Below are 17,072 nucleotides of genomic sequence, written 5' to 3' on the forward strand. Positions count from 1 at the left end.
CAAAAAGAGTAGGAACTATCTCGTGCACCAGCGTACGTAGTTTTATTGTATAATTGATACTAATACGTATATATTTGTTGGTAGTGAAAGTAGAAAGAAATTTATACTTTCATTCACTAGTTTGTTTGGAGTTCACAAGATTGCAAATGAGGTTGGAATAACATCTATTTTTACGGAAAGCAGAATGAATAATACATTAACTAACTTTAATACTTATACATGGAATAGTACATCAAGATGATAAAATTGAGTTGTTTCATGAGAAGATAAGTGTATCACATTAATCCTCTTGGGGAATTGAATGGACATCCACATCTATTTGTATTTGTTTCATAACAAGTTTGGTGTTTTTGCCATTTTTGTTTTGGGTAATCATGAAAAGTTTTAAGTCTCACAAAAAATGATAACTCTTTTTGTTTTAATCCGTCGAGACGTTGGTTTACACTATTATCTCGCTGCAACATAGTTCCAACATATTTCTCAAAATATTTTCATCTAACTTTGAATTCATGTATATTCCTGTTTGGTTAAGTTACACTGAATTTCTTTAACAATTATCATTCAATTCAATATACTTTAAAATAAGTTAAATTAAAAGAACCGTTTTCTCTTAGTCTTAAAAAGAATTAAGTTAGTAATATTCATATTTGAGAACAACACGTTACCCACACTAAGTCTAGAAAAGAATTACTGATGTATCAGAATTATCGTTTTCGAAAAAAAAGATGTATCTGTTTATTTAAAAAAAAAAAAAATCATTGTTTCACTAATTTAGATACAAAAAATCAACAAAATTGAGATGATGTACAGATTATTGAAAAGGGGCCAATTTTGTCAAGACTTCATGTTTTCTCACCAAAGCTATTGAGCACCAATCTCAAAAAAGTCATAAAGAGCCAAGCCAAAGCAAAAAAAAAAATCAATAAGGAAGGCAACAAACTGGCCTGTACGGTGACCTTATCCTTTTGGATTCATTTCAGCGGATAATGATTCATTTACACTTGATAGTGATGTAAATCTGCATCCATCTTCAAAAGCAAAAAATACCTCCCTTGTTTCCTGTTAATGATCATGGAAGTCATCTATAGCATCCTAGTTCTCAGTTTCTTGGTAGTCTTAGTTGCTATAAAACATCTTCAAGAAAACAAGAGAACACTAAAGCCTCCAAGTCCACCAGCTCTCCCAATTCTAGGCCATCTGCACCTCCTGAAAGCTGCCCCTCACCGTGCTCTTCAACTTCTCTCCATCAAATACGGCCCCCTGATTTCCCTTCGATTTGGGATTCGTCCTATACTTGTTGTTTCCTCACCATCTCTTGCAGAGGAATGCTTCACTAAGACTAATGATGTTATCTTTGCTAACCGACCAGGGTCCATTTCTGGCAAAATCCTTGGCTACAACAACAGTACTATCGGATTCTCTCCTTATGGAGACCACTGGCGAAATCTCCGCCGTGTTACCACCATCCATATTTTTTCTTCCGCTAGTCTCCACAACTTTTCCTCAATCTGGACAGAGGAAATCCGTTTCAGTGTCAGGAAATTGTTCTCAATGAACTCTGATGACAAAGTGTGGAAAGATGTAAACATGAACTCTGTGTTCTTGGATTTGGTATTCAATGTGATCATGAAAATGCTTGCAGGAAAAAAATGGCCATCTGATAAAACAGCTGATTTGTTTTCGCTGATCTCCTTCATGGGTATTTGTGATTATGTCCCTGTCTTGAGATGGATTGGATTTCGAGGGTTGGAGAAAAATTTGAGCAATTTACAGCAAAAGAGGGACAAATTATTCAGGGATCTCATTGATCAAACTAGGAAAAAGGAAGGTGAAGGTGGCTCATGCTCGACTGAGCAGAGAAGAACTGTTATCCAAGCATTGCTGTCCCTTCAAGATGCTGAACCTGAATTCTTAACTGATGAAACTGTCAAAGGGATCATACTAGTAAGCCAACTTGCCATTTCTCTTTTCTCCTTAACATAATATTTTTTGCTTTGGTAATTATTGCTCTTTATATCCGGTTTCTATTTTCATATTTCATTTTTTTTTAATGCAAATCAACCTTTTCTCCAATTAGTCAGTGAACTCCTCTTCTAGCTGGTAATCTCTTATGTTAGGCTTTACATTCATTTTGACAATACATGCCTTGTTGTTCTTCTAGATTATGTTCACTGCTGGAGTACACACTTCAGCTCTGACCATGGAGTGGGCTATGTCCCTTATGCTAAACCACCCCCAGGTATTGAAGAAGGCAAGGAGTGAAATAGACAACAACGTTACACAATCAGGGCAATTGATTGAGGATTCAGATCTCTCCAAATTGCCATATTTGCGTTGCATAATCAAAGAAACACTTAGACTTTTTCCTGCAGCACCAACTCTTTTGCCTCATTATTCATCTGAGGATTGCACCATAGGAGGCTTCAAAGTTCCTAAAGGCACAACTTTGTTAGTAAATGCTTGGGCTATTCACAGAGATCCGAAGGTTTGGGAAGAGCCAGCCAAGTTTAAGCCAGAAAGGTTTGAGGGAATTAATGAAGGGGCTTGCGATGAAGGGTTCAAATTTATTCCATTTGGAAAAGGTAGGAGGGCTTGTCCAGGTGCTGCCTTAGGCATGAGATTTATTAGCCTGACGTTGGGAACAATGCTACAATGTTTTGATTGGGAAAGAGTAGGGCCTCAATTGGTGGATTTAGAAGAAAAATCTGGTATAACTTTGGACAAGGCCAAGCCTTTGGAAGCATTGTTCAGGCCACGCTCATCCATGATTGAATTGGTTTCTCAGCTTTGACTAAAGAACATGACTGGTGGCTTTTGAAGATTGTATCATAATACTATCTGAAATACTTAAAGCTCAAACTACAAAGGTGCACCTATTGCAAAGTGTGAAAAAAAGTGAAAATAAGAGGAAGGAGAATATAAGCATGAAAATCTTTCAGTCTATGCAGTTATTAAAGATTAAATAGGCTTTGAACTAAACCGTGTTTGGCTTTTTCTTTTTGTTTTTTAATATTGGTCTTTTCAATTCACTGTAAGTGCATCTACTGGAGGTCTTTGGTTTTCCACATTTGTAATTATAGAAAATCTTCAACCTTAACTGCGTTTCTTTATTGTTACATAAAGTGGTTTTGGGGCTTCAACAAAACAAGCAAAAAGAATGTCTTATGACTAGAGATGCCAATCACAATCCAATTATATTGATTCGTCCAAATCCGCCCACCAATGATCGGCTCAAACTCACCCACTAATTTTGAATGAATTTAAATGAGTACCCAATTAAATTCATTTAATTAGTGAATACTGAGTTAACTTGATTAATCCATTTGTATCCATTTAAAAATAATTAGACATTTATACTCAACTTTTAATTAGTGTTAAGCAAATAAATTTGAATTTCTTATCAATTTAATAACAATAAATACCGTTATTTCTTATCAAATAGCATGCAAAAAAAGTAGAATTGTAAGTGACTCATAAATAGATAATTGGGTATATCTATACTCATTTATTAAATGAGTATAAATGAATTGACTTAATTATACCGACTACTTAATTATGACCGCCCAAACCACCCAAATCACTCATTTTAGCACATCTACTCATGAGTAGCGAGGTTATCGAGCTAACTCGAACCCAATTGTGGGTAACTCGAGCTAGACTTCAAAGAAAATTAGCTAAGCTCAAATTCAAGTTTAAGTTCGACAGTGAATTTCCTTTCTTTGTCATAACTCAGTGCATGACCATCTTAAATTTATCCACCAAAACCGTTGCTAAGTTAGCTTAAGAACTCTTTTATTGGTATCAGTGTCTTTTATTTCACATTCACTCAAAACTTTTACATGTTTAACTTCCTTTGGCATACTTTTTTCTTTGTCAAATTTTTGTTGGCGGTGTATAAAGCTTTCATGTTTTTCATATATCTGTTTGATGTATTAGACATGCATAATTTTGATGTTGCAACTAAGTTTATGAAGATATAACTCTTTTCGCGAGTTATAGGTACATATTCACCATTTCGAATCCCAGATTATTAGATTTTTTTTTTTTGGTTTTGCATTTTTTTGAATTTTCAATTTATTTGTGAACTTTTCAAATTAAAATTTGTTCTATTAGAATGATGACAGGTATTTTAGAAGATGTCTGTAGCTAATTATAAGTTCAATTTATCCGCAGTCTGGTGAACGTTGAAGGACCAATACCTGTTAAGATCGCAAAACTAATTTTGGAGTCTCCAGAACACATAATTCTTAAAGAATATTCAAGCCATTTTTTTTTTTCAGGGTTCGTTTTCACACTCTAATTTTTTAACTCTACATCAGTTAATCAAATGACTTCAAAATTTTTTCACATATCAAAATAAAGAAATATAACTTGAAGCAACTTGACATAAATTACCCTGGAATGATAATGCAATAATATCTGCTACATAAACTTCTCATTTATGTCCCTTTTTTTTTTTTTTTTTTAACTTCTCAGTTATGTCTAACTGCTTCTAAAAAATGTCAGTGTCAATATAATCATTAAGAAGAATAATGTTGGACTGCAAAAGTGGACTTTAAGAGTAGGTTCAAGAAAAAAGGAGACTGTGCAATTAAATGGCAAACAACACTTTGATAACAATACATATTTACTTAAGAAGAATTGTATAAAAGAATAAACGCAAAGACTAAGATTGTAAATTTTTTTTATTTTTTTTAAATATAAGAATCACCTATTAAGCTCTATAATTAATATTAAATCTAAAAAGTCAATTATTTGGCCTTTAAAACTGTGTTCACAAACTTTTTATCTCTTCATATTCAGATTTTATATAATGTTTTAGCAAAATCAATACGAACACATGAGAAAACTATCTCTAAAAGGCTAAGGCCGTAAAATAAAGAGAATGACCAAGGCAAACAAAGAGCAAAAATGAGCAAAATATGACATGAAATATTTGTCTCTAAAAAAGGACAAGCTCAGTGCTAAGAAAGGTATAAAAGTTTCCTAGAAAAAGAAGCTTAGAACCATACAATTTTAACTAACCTATTTCACATTTGAAGTTAGAATAATTAAAAATTCAATGGACCGAACTATTGTCTTGAAATAATATGATGAGTTTTGCAATTCTACGGTAGATTCATAAAAGTGCATAAGAAACACGTGGGATAACACTGTTGAGAATGATTGTTCACTGACTAACGAAATATGATTTCATCACAACTCCAAATATTATCATATAAATTTATAAGTAAGATAATTAAGTAGTATTATCTTAAAACTAAAGGGAGAAATTTTGTTTCAATGTCGACAAATGCAACGTGCATTTTCTTAGTGTATTATTAAAAACTTGTCCAAGGATTCTTCCATTTTTATAATAGGTGTTATCTCATTTTATATGCTAAAATTACTAAATTAATTTTGAGAGGTCGTTAAGTCTATTCTATATCCAAAGTACCCCTTCAGATGATAAACTATTTAGGGGGAAAAAACTGTGAATTTGAACATGCCTAAAAGAATTAAGAAATAAATTTACAATAAGGAAAGATAGACTTATTATCATTAGTGGTGACTGAAAGCATTTTTTGTTTGAGTGAGAATGGCCCCTATTTTTTATTAGATAAAAAATTTAAAGAACTAAAGATGCTCATAAAATAAGATGAAACAATAAGGGAAGGAAATAAATCAATCCATTAAGGCTGTAGGCGAGGAACTTTAAAACTTCCTACAAAGATATTCTAGAATAAGTCTGAAAATAATAGTAACAAAGTTGGTTTACATTAATAGCTTGAACAACACAAGAAAATTATTAAAAATTTTTAGTATTTTGCCATAGAACACAAGCCACCTTATGAATTATACTTGTTTGACAATATCAAAACTCTTTCCACAAAGCACTTAAACACCACATACATTCTCACACTCGAGCTCGAATCTAGCTCAAATCTAGGATCGTTTACACCCAATACATGAGTGGTTGAGTGATCCAGAAATGGGCTGGATTTTTTAAACTGAAAAAAAAAATCTTTTTATATTTGTAATGATTTGACAATTTAGATTTAATCATTTAATAAGTCCAGATTTAGGGGGGGAGGGTTGGGTTGGGTGGTACGGGGGGAGGGAGTGTAAGCAAGAGGTCTCGGGTTCGAGTCCTCCCGCTTACACAAAAAAAAAAAAAAAAAATTCCAGATTTGGATGTATTGGATGGTAACGGAGAAGCGAACGTAGAACAAGATTTTAAAAGAAAAGGTCCTTAGTTAAACTGCAAATTAACTCATGTGATTAGCTCGTGATTGTCCACACGGCGGATCGAAAGTGGTAAGAGATGACACTAAAGTATCAAATATATGTTGTCCCGTACTATTTGGATTTCAGTGAGGTTTATGGAGTAATGTGAAATCTCAGCGTGCAAAAAGGGGCCGCAATCAAGAATATTTTGACTGATCAAGCGCCTGCATTTTGTCTTCTTCCTATTATTTGTTTCTAAAATGCCATCCTAAGGTGCATTACTAAATAAAGGCCCATTTGGTAAATAAGTTTTTTGGGTGTTTGTTTAAAATTTTACTGTAATTTACTGTAAGAGTTGTAGGAAATATTTTTGAAGTGTGTAAATTTTTGGATATTTTGATGTGCATAGTTTTAAAGTTTTAAGAAATTTTTTGAGATTAATATAGTTAAAATAATTTAAAAACTTGTAACAGACAAATTTGACAAAAAGCTTGCTTGCCAAACATGCCCAAAATTTGCTTTTGACCACTTTGCAGATCAAAATAGCCTTCGGATTTGTAAACATTATTAGTTTAAAGAATTACTCTAGAGTGCAATTTAGAAATCCATTGTAAACGAGAACAAGCCATATAACAAGATGTCAAACAAACTGTAAGGATTCAAACGCGGAATAAACAACTATTGAGATATCAAATGTATAACAATTTAATGAAAAACAAACCACAAGTATGAAAGATAAACGACACACAACATTTAACGTGGTTTGACTCCACCATTGAGCCTACATCTACGGAGAGAAACTTGTTCTTTATTATGAGAGAAAAATCTTATACAAGAATACAACTTGAACCCAAAACCCAACCCTTGTATACCATCTCTCATGTCCCAAAAACCCTCTCTCACACCCCATGTATAAGGTTACATAATACCCCTTGTGTTTGCTTGTGTATCTTTGTAGTATGCCAATCTACCTATTTATAGAGAACATTACTGTCAAAAAATCAAATAACAATTGGAAACCAATACTATTTTCTAAACTCATATAAAGTAGAAAATAGTATCTAATTCTAGTTAAATAGGGCTTTACTTGACTACTACTTCAAGTAACTAATTCCAATTAGGAAACTAGCTACTTCCCACACCAAATAGGAATCTTGACTAAAAGAAATTAAGCCAATTTCCTAACAAATCTCTACCTTGGCGAATATTTCTTTTAGCAAACCATCCAAAAACTCCATTTGCCTTTAACTATCAAATAATATGGTACCAAACTACACACCCGAATCAATACAGTCCTGCCACCAAATTGATTCAATCGGCAAATGAACATGTGTAGTTACCATGAGTCCAACCTGCAGTTGACTCGTGAGAAGGTGCCTCAATTCACCATCTCCCTTTGCAGGATTTCTTCTCACCACCACTTGCAATCTAGGATGCCCTTCTGTGAGCTCTAACCCTAACCATTGAGGCAATTAAGTGGTAAAGTCGCCATACTTCTTCCCATCTTCAGGACTGTCTCGCCACATATAGTTTCCAAGACTCCACCTAAAACAAAAAACTCGTATCTGTCAGAGTCTTTTGGCGCATAGAAATTAGATCTCCTTGTTTCTTTGGGACACGTGCCATACTATCCAAAAAACATAACAAAAATCTAAAATCCACCGGGATGAAGTATCAACCATTGGAGGTGTGAGAAAGTCTCCACCGATTCACGTCCAAAATCAACATTGGAATTCACCTTTTCCTTGACCCTTGAATCACCTGCCTAGATTCACCGTCAAGCATCTCCATATTTTTGACTTTTCATCCTTTACCATCAATGCTTTTTGTCAAGCTATTGAAACAAGGATACTACCTATTAAATTGTTCAATTGGTGACAGCTACCAATCCACTTGATCTCAATAGTTAACTAGGATCCAACTACGAATCTTGAGCAGTCCAATCTCGCAACCAACCTCTGATACCACTTGTTAGGATTCAGGTGCGGAATAAGCAACTATTGAGATATCAAGTGCATAACAATTTAATGAGAAACAAGCCACAAGTATGAAAGATAAATGACACACAACATTTAACGTGGTTCGACTCCACCATTGAGCCTACGTCTACGAAGAGAAACCCGTCTTTATTATGAGGGGAAAATCCTATACAATAATACAACTTGAATCCAAACCCAACCCTTGTATACCATCTCTCATCTCCCAAGAACCCTCTTTCACAACCCATGTATAAGGCTACATGATGCCCCTTGTGTCTCCTTGTGTATCTTTGTAGTATGTCAATCTATTTATTTATAGAGAACATTACTGCCAAAAAATCAAATAACAATTGGAAACCAATACTATTTTCTAAACTCATATAGAGTAGAAAATAGTATCTAATTCTAGCTAAATAGGGCTTTACTCGACTACTACTTCAAGTAACTAAATCCAATTAGGAAATTAGTTACTTTCCATACCAAATAGGAATCTTGACTAAAAGAAATTAAGTCAATATCCTAACACAAACTAAGAAGAATTTTTTTCAACAACAGTCCTTTATTCAACCTTTAAAATATCCTTTTCATTTGTTCCAGTTGAAAAGAATTACTCAACGATCAATTTTTTACAAAAGTCCTTTTGAATATCTGTTGGCGCATACAAAATTTAAAATTGTATTGTTATGTTAGGCTTTACTTTCATTTTGACAATAAATGCCTTGTTGTTTTGAGTGATTATGTTTACTGCAGGAATACACACTTCAACTCTGACCATGGAGTGGTTTATGTCCCTTATGCTAAACCACCTTGAGGTATTGGAGAAGGTAAGAAATGAAATAGACAACAATGCCACACAATCAGGGCAACTGATTGAGGATTCAGATCTCTCCAAATTGCCGTATTTATGTTGAATAATTAAAGAAACAGTCGGACTTTTTCCGGCAGCACCAACGCTTGTGCCTCATTATTCATTTGGGGATTGCAGTATAGGAGGCTTTAAAATTCCTAAAAGGCAAACTTCATTAGTAAATACTTGGGTTATTCATAGAGACCCTAATGTCTGGGAAGAACCAAACAAGTTTAAGCCAGAAAGCCAGAAATTCGAGAGAATGAAGAGGTATGTGAAGAAGGGTTCAAATTTCTTCCATTTGGAAAAGATAGGAGGGCTTGTCCAGGGACAGCCTTGAGCATGAGATTGATTAACCTGTCATTGGGAACAATGCTACAAAGTTTTGATTGGGAAAGATTGGGTCCTCGGTTGGTGGATTTGGAAGAAAAACTGGTTTTGACTTTGGGCAAGGCCAAGTCTTTGGAAGCATTGTGCACAAGTCACGCTCATCCATGATTGATAATCATTCCGCAGCTCTGAGTTAGCTTCCAAGGTAACTAAAGAAACATTTATTTAGGGGCTGCTTGTTTCACAGATTGGAATCGGAAATGGAAATGAAATCATAGACTCTGGTTTTGGAATTAAAACTTTTCATTCCAATATCTAACTTGGTTCGCACATTGGAATTAGTATTGTTCCAATTCCTGATGCTGGTTTGATGAGTGTTTCGGAATTAAATGCAATTAAATTCCAAAATTACCCCTGATATAACAATTCTTCTAAAACAAAAGAATTACACATACGACAAATTAACATCTTCATAATTGTAACTACAATAGTTATTAACTTTTTGATAAAACATAAGAAAATCATAAATGATAAAAAAATTAATACCAGAAAATAAATATAGTGGCTACATTAACAAGGAGTAAATTCCCAAAAAAAGGAGTTTTTAAACAATCATCCAAAAGGTGACGATTTTTGAGTCTCTTCCCAAAGGGTGAAAAATGCATCCAAGGAATGTGTTTTTCCAAATAAAAACGCAACTTTCAAATACGTTATTTTATGTTTTGGAAATTTGTTTAAATATGAAAAATTGGTTAAATAGCCCATAAGATACCAGCTCTTTATGGGAAATTGGCAGGTTTTGTAATATGTTTTGTACCAGTTTTATGAGAAACATACCAGTTATTTATGGGAAAAATTGATTAAATAGTGCTCAAAGGAAAACTAGTATGTTTTGTATTTAATATAAATTAAATATGTGAAAGTTAAAAAAAAAAAGAAATTGCCTATAAGATACCAGCTCTTTAAGGGAAACTGGCAGGTTTTGTAGCAACTCTTTATGGGAAACATACCAGCTCTTTATGGGAAAAATTGGTTAAATAGCGTCCAAAGGAATACTAGTATGTTTTGTATTTAACATAAATTAAATATGTGAAAGTTAAAAAAAAAAGAAATTACCCATAAGATACCAGCTCTTTATGGGAAATTAGCAGGTTTTGTATTTAATACGCTATTTAACCAATTTTTTGTATTTAAACAAATTTACGAAAATTAAAATAATGTATTTGAAAGTTACATTTTTATTTGGAAGAACGCATTTCTTGAATGTGTTTTTTCCCTTTGGGAAGAGACTCAAAAATTGCCACCCTTTAGGAAGTTAGTTTAAAAACTCTTTCTTTTTGGAAATTTACTCCATTAACAAGTCGTTTGTGGTTCCTACATTAGATAATTGTGAGGACTCGAAAATCTATTATTTTTAAAATCCCTAATTTTGGCTTAATTAATTATTTATTTGGATTTGTGCCACGAATAATATTTTCTAGTCTTATTAGACCTAAGTACATGATTTTATAGTTTCGTTATATTTTTAAAGCGTCTCATTTCAAGAATTTTTTTTTCTTAAAAGCTTGATTAGTGAAAAGTGAAAACGTGTCTAAAAAACTTTAGCTAATTGGGAGTACAATAAACTCAAAAATTTGAGACATATACAATGGTCCTAAAATAGGCAATTTTAGGTTTAAAAACTCAAGTGATAGTTAGTAGTACGATCGTTATAAGAATTTCTTGAAGGTTTCATTTTTTCGCGCCTAAATTGGAAATACGTGTTTTCACGTACGCTCTTAATTGAGGGACTTTGGACCATTATTTTGGAACAATTAAGAATGAATAATATTTATATGAATATAGGTGCCCTAGAGGTTTAGTGCACTAGTGCAACAAACTTAAGAGAAATCGAGCACAAAACGCGCGCGTAGGCGCACTATTTGCAATTGATTCTTTTCCGCACTTAAACTATTAGACGATTAGCATTCCTTATACGCCAAAGGGTCAGACCCATCAAGTCATTTCTCCAACCTCCATGGTCGGCTAGCAGCTGCAGAGAAACAACTGAAAACTTTTCCAACATTACCTCTACAAAACTCACTAAAATCACCACCAAACCTTCATAGATTCACACCAAACTTCACATACACTTAGCTCTTCACTTGGACAACACTTTGAGCTTCAAAAGGGAGGAGCTTTCATGGTTTCTTGGAGCTTCAAGGAGGGCCGAAATTCTGGTCTTAAGCACCAAGGAGGTATATAGTGATCTAACATTCTAAACTTAGTTTATAAGAGTAGGATTACACTTATGAGCTTAAATTTGCATATGGGTTGTGGTTGTTGTTGGAAAAATTGGAAAAGTGGGCTCTATGAACTTCCACTCTTGAGTTGTTGCTGATTTTATGCTTGATGATGTTTATAATGTTGGATTAGTGTTTAAATTAGTGGTTTGTTGATGGAAAATTGATGCAAACTCACGTTGGGTGCAAAGGCCAAATCTGACCATTTTGCCCCTGCTTTGTTCAGCCACTTTAATGCAGATATTTGAGGATTTAATGGCTTGATTGTGTTGTTTACATGTTGTAGTAGTTGTGTAAAAATTTTCATTGAAAAATGTTGAGTTTTGGTTGGTCAAATGAATTTATTCCCAAAGCTAGTAATCTGGAAGCTGTTCACGTCATGGCCAGACCAGTATTCGTATTTCGTCCATAACTCCATGTTCCGACGTCAAAATCAAGTGCCGTTAGTGGCATTTGAAAATAGACATCCCCTTATTTCCAACGGTATAAAATGCACATTTTGGTTCCATGTGTGTGAACTGCACCACTCTTCTGAATTCAGCTATTCTGTCTCTCTGTTCTGCTAGAATGAAATACAGAAGCTGTGACTTGAAGCTAGATTTCGAGCTAGTTGTGTACCAAAATTCAAAATGATTTCTTCTGTGAAATTATATCCCTATGAATTTATTTTCCAACACTATCAACCATTTCCAATTCCGAGTTCAATTGAGTGAGTTATGATCAAAATACGGCGACTGCCTCGTTTTCGAAAACTCTTAGATTTGGACAGATTAGATGTGAGACTTGTTATGGTCTTACTAAATGAATTTCTTGGTGCTAAACACCTACCAGATGTACCATGTAGGTTCCTTGGACTTTTATTGCACAAATGAACCATGTTTGGAGGTTTTCTTAGCCGAATGTTTGGAAACGGGGAGAAATAGAGCTAAAGGCAGTTTTGCCTTAGTAATTTCAAAACTTTGGTTGATTGGTTAACTACCTTTCCGAAAGTATCTTTCCACGAAATTTGATAGAGAGATACCCTTCATATAGGAGTACTATACTGCAAAATTTGGTACTAATCCAAATCCGTTCCGACACTTAACTAAAGGTCCAAAGTCGGAAATCCAAATCTGAAAAATTGTTTAACAGTCTTGAATTTTTCCCAACTTTGAGATACCATATCTTGGTGCTCGAAACTCCGATTCTTGATTCGCTTGTTCTATCCTAAACCTTACTTGCACCTCTAATTGAGTTATAAAATTCGAGGGCTGGTTTGCAACGGGTGAATTCTGCCGAATTTCCAAAGTTAGCGAAAAACCAACCCCGACTCAATCCTGGGTGATCTGGAACAGCAACTTTAAGCTCATTTTTGAATATGTTCCATTTAGATTCATGGAACAGTGTCTTCTAAGAACATTTAGTACTTTCAAAAACGATTCCAACGGTACCAAGTTTATAAATTTTTGACTAGTAGAAAAGAAGTTATGATTTTTCAAAAATTTTACTAAAAATCGAAAATTCTGGAATTTCAAAAGAAATCCACGCGGGAAGCATTTTTCTAGAATCCGGCCTTGAATCCGGCCAGTTTCTGGCCAGATAGGCGGCCGGATTGTAGTTGGAATTTGAAAAAAATGAGGATGGCTACTGCCTCCAATCCAGCCAGGTTCCGGCCGAATTGTGACGTGGCCAGCCCACTTACGATTTCGATCGTTCGTTTTCCAATCATTTCGCTTGTACTCGTTTCCAACCAATGATTCTAAGGATAATAATCCGATTTTTCTCGAGTCTTGCACCTTTTTGCGAATCCAACTTCAAAGACAAACTCAAACGAAATTTTCTAAAATATTTCCGAACCCTACTCGTGTTCAATCTTTCTCGCCACTTAGGGACTTATAGAAATTGTCTACTATTCGATGTTTAGGCACGCACGAGAACCTCCAAGAGGACCCTACCGTGGAAGTTTGAACACTCAATCCAACCTGCTTGCTTGCTTAACTTGGTGAGTGTCAAGTGTTTGACTACTTGAACTCTATGGACTTGATTACATGCTTAGCCTACTTGATTTTTTGAAAATGGAGTCGAGTGTGTACTTTATTGCACTCGTTCTCATTTGAAAACAAATGACTCATGCTTAACATGATTTACCTGGTTTACATGACTTGAAATACCTGCTTAGATCTGTCAAATGTTTGAATACATGACATGATATGCTATGGCTGCATACGTCGTTGGAGTGAATCTCCTCGACACTTACATGATACATGGGGGACGCCCAAACTCATAGGGGCGATCTTGGAACTCGAGCCGGCATGGGCTTGGTCGGGAACCTCGGTGAGCCATGAGATTCACATGATAAGCTTGATCTATTGAGAGATCTCGCTTGGCATACTCGTGAAGTATCGCCCTATAAATGTCGTGCGGGCCCGAAGCGGTGTATGGTGGATGGATGAGGAGTAAGTGGTGAACTACGGATATGAAATATCAACCCGGTTGACGGAGAGTCATCGTGGGGAGGTATACGAATGACATCGGTAAAATGTGAAAATTAGCTCCTGAGAGCTACCATATCCTTGAATTGTTCTTTTGTTACATTTTGTTGGCATTATTAATTACTTGCAATTTATTACTTGAATTGTTACTTGGGCTTGTTACCCGAGCTATGTGCCTGCATGTGTGTTCTTGGCTTCACGAGAGTTTTGCTCATCCTGTAGATTTGTTTTCCTTAACAGGATTGAACTTGGCGAGGTATCGAAGAAACCTTCCTGATACACTTTTGTTTAGGGTTTCTATTACTTTTGACTATGTCTTGGCTTTTGGGTTGTATTTTGGAATCCGAATGTAACTTTTAGGGCATGATGTATATTTGGGATTTATGATGGTTGTTGAACACCCGATGTATGGATCGGATAATGGATGACTATTATTAAACTTGAACGCTTCCGCATTTATTGTATCTAAGTTATTGGCTTGTATTGTGTGGTCCGGCAATAAGTTTAAATGGAATTGCTTGAGTCCTGGCGAGAGTTAAGCAAGCGTCCCGCGGATACCCTTTGGTTCGCCTTAGGGAGAAGTGGGGGTGTCACAATAATGATATGAAATAGATCTCTCCTTACATATATGAATAAAAGAATGAGACTCAAATCACAAAAGCTAACCATACCAAATACAAATCAATTATCTAATCCAGTCGAGAGTGCCACTCAATGTCCACAATCTCCAAAAGACTAATCATATCACCATAACAAAAAGAAATTGCCATCAAATCATCACTTTCCAGCTAACAATAATTTTACTTCAGCGAGTAGATGGAGGACAAAGGAGGTTAATTACATATTGTCGTTTCATTTCTACAGGAAGATTGTAGAACACATGAAGCTTGGAAATCTGCTCCGAAAGTATGTCGGCTGCATTCATTACATCTCCACTCGGTAAAGCAAGTTTCATTAACTCAGCAACAACTTGATCTCTTCTATCGGAGACCAATTGCTCACGTTTATCCTCATTTGACATGGCTGCTGCCATAGTTGTGAAATTAGCTTGAATTCCCTCCATGAAATCTCCAAATTTGCTGGTGAGAAGTTGCAATGATGCATCAAGATCACCCCTTGTTGTTGATGCAGATTTCATTTTTTTTTGACACATTTGCAATGGGAGGTGATTGTTTCTTTTGTTTCTTGGAATTTCTTGTGCTTGTTGAGCTTGGTTGAGTTGATTGCTCCATGGAATTTACTTCATCTTCTTCTACCTTATCATTATCCGAGTTTGACATAGCATCAAACCCTTCATCTCCTTCCTCCAAATTTTGGACATCTTCCATATCTTGGACAGCTTGTGCAAAATCTTCAGCAACATTTCTAGTGGCTCTGTCTCTTCCATATACAATTTCAAGATCTCCTAAATATGGAAATTTGACATCCCAAAAGCCCTTCGCATCCTTATGAGTCTAGAGATAGAATAGAAAGACAAATGATAATCTTAATAAAAGGTTGAAAAAGAACATATCAGAATGTAAAAAGTAACCAATTTCTTACCTTGCACCAATCATCATACCACTGTTTTTCACAAGAAATCTTTTTCTCAGCATCATTCCAACTACAACCACTTTCTTTGCACATTTCAACAATTGCATGGAACCTATTTTTCAGCCACTTAACTTTTGATTCAATATGTGGGCTGACTTGTTTGGTAAAAGTAGGTTGCTTACTCAAGATAATTTTAAGCAATTCGCTCATATAATTATATTTTTAAATCCTCCATCTGATTTTCACATTGGATCACAAGCCAACTCTTGCAATGCTTCTATGAGCACATTTACCTCTTCACCAGTCCAAAAACATTTATTTTTCCATCTTCCACGTACAATTTCATCATTCTCCATCCTATCATTTAGAAGTCAACCCATATATATCAATTAATTTTGATACACAATAGAATATAACTGAAATTTATAATATAACAAAACACATAAAAGAACATACAATTAAAAGTCAATCCAAATTTAAAAGAACATACATCAAGTGTCAATCTAATTCACAAATCCACTACAAGAGTACATCAAATGTCAATCCAAATTTAATGAGTCTAAGAGCTAAACATCCATTCATAGCTAAATACTAAGTCCAGCCCTCCAATTGTCAAACATTTCATGTGCTAAATTATTTCTAAAATTTGCCCATTGATCACTTGGCAAAATAGTGGATATGTACTCTACTTCTTCATCACTGTCTTCATCTTCACTTTCATTTTCTTCACTTTGTAGTAATTCTTGTGGATCAAAAGTCATGAACTTCCTTATCAAGTTGTGCAGTAGACAACATGCCATAATTATTCGCACTTGTGTTTGAATTGGAAAAAATGAAGGGGATGCTAGAATCTTCCACCTTCCTTTTAGCAATCCAAAACATCTTTCTATGATATTTCTAGCTTTAGAATGTTTCATGTTGAAATATTCCTCTGGTCTTTGTGGTCGATAACCATTGAATTCATTAAGGTAATATCTTTGCCCTCGATAAGGGGCAAGAAATCCATCAGCATTACAATATCAAGCATCCACCAAGTAATAACAACCTTCAAAATTCAATCATGCACAAATTAATACTAGACTACCTTATTTTCGAAAAAAAATTGATTGAATGGTATTGAATACTGCAATATATGTTTACCTTGTGGGACTCTAAGACCATTTGGTCTAGAGATAGCATTTCGAAGCACACGACCATCATGTGCCGAACCTTCCCAACCAGGCAAGACATAGATAAATTGCATATTAGGAGAACAAACCCCTAATACATTCGTTGCAATACTTCCTTTTCTCGTTCGATATCTTGATTTTTGTTCGGTGGGTGGTGTCACATCTATTAATGTCCCATCTAAGGCACCTAAACAATTCTATTTTAAGAAAAATAAAAAATATAACAGAGTTAAAATGTCTATATTGGATAGTTT

At 34.8% G+C, this 17,072-nt stretch overlaps 1 protein-coding gene across 1 annotated transcript; it reads left to right on the top strand.

The window, feature by feature from the left end:
• Positions 1-919: 919 nt before the first annotated feature.
• Positions 920-2,979, top strand: LOC113712220 (cytochrome P450 81Q32-like). The gene is made up of 2 exons (XM_027235578.2): positions 920-1,944; positions 2,162-2,979. Exons 1-2 carry the CDS (start codon positions 1,066-1,068, stop codon positions 2,789-2,791), a joined length of 1,509 nt encoding a protein of 502 aa, XP_027091379.1. The 5' UTR covers positions 920-1,065; the 3' UTR covers positions 2,792-2,979.
• Positions 2,980-17,072: the final 14,093 nt, after the last annotated feature.

Source organism: Coffea arabica, chromosome 1c (assembly GCF_036785885.1).
Source record: "Coffea arabica cultivar ET-39 chromosome 1c, Coffea Arabica ET-39 HiFi, whole genome shotgun sequence".
Classification (NCBI taxonomy): Eukaryota; Viridiplantae; Streptophyta; class Magnoliopsida; order Gentianales; family Rubiaceae; genus Coffea; species Coffea arabica.

What these genes read in the sequence shown, in the direction of transcription:
- LOC113712220 (XM_027235578.2), top strand. Translation starts at nt 1,066, where the DNA reads ATGATCATGGAAGTCATCTATAGCATCCTAGTTCTCAGTTTCTTGGTA. An exon ending in CTGTCAAAGGGATCATACTA is followed by an intron (nt 1,945 to 2,161) that starts GTAAGCCAACTT and finishes TTGTTCTTCTAG; the next exon opens with ATTATGTTCACTGCTGGAGT.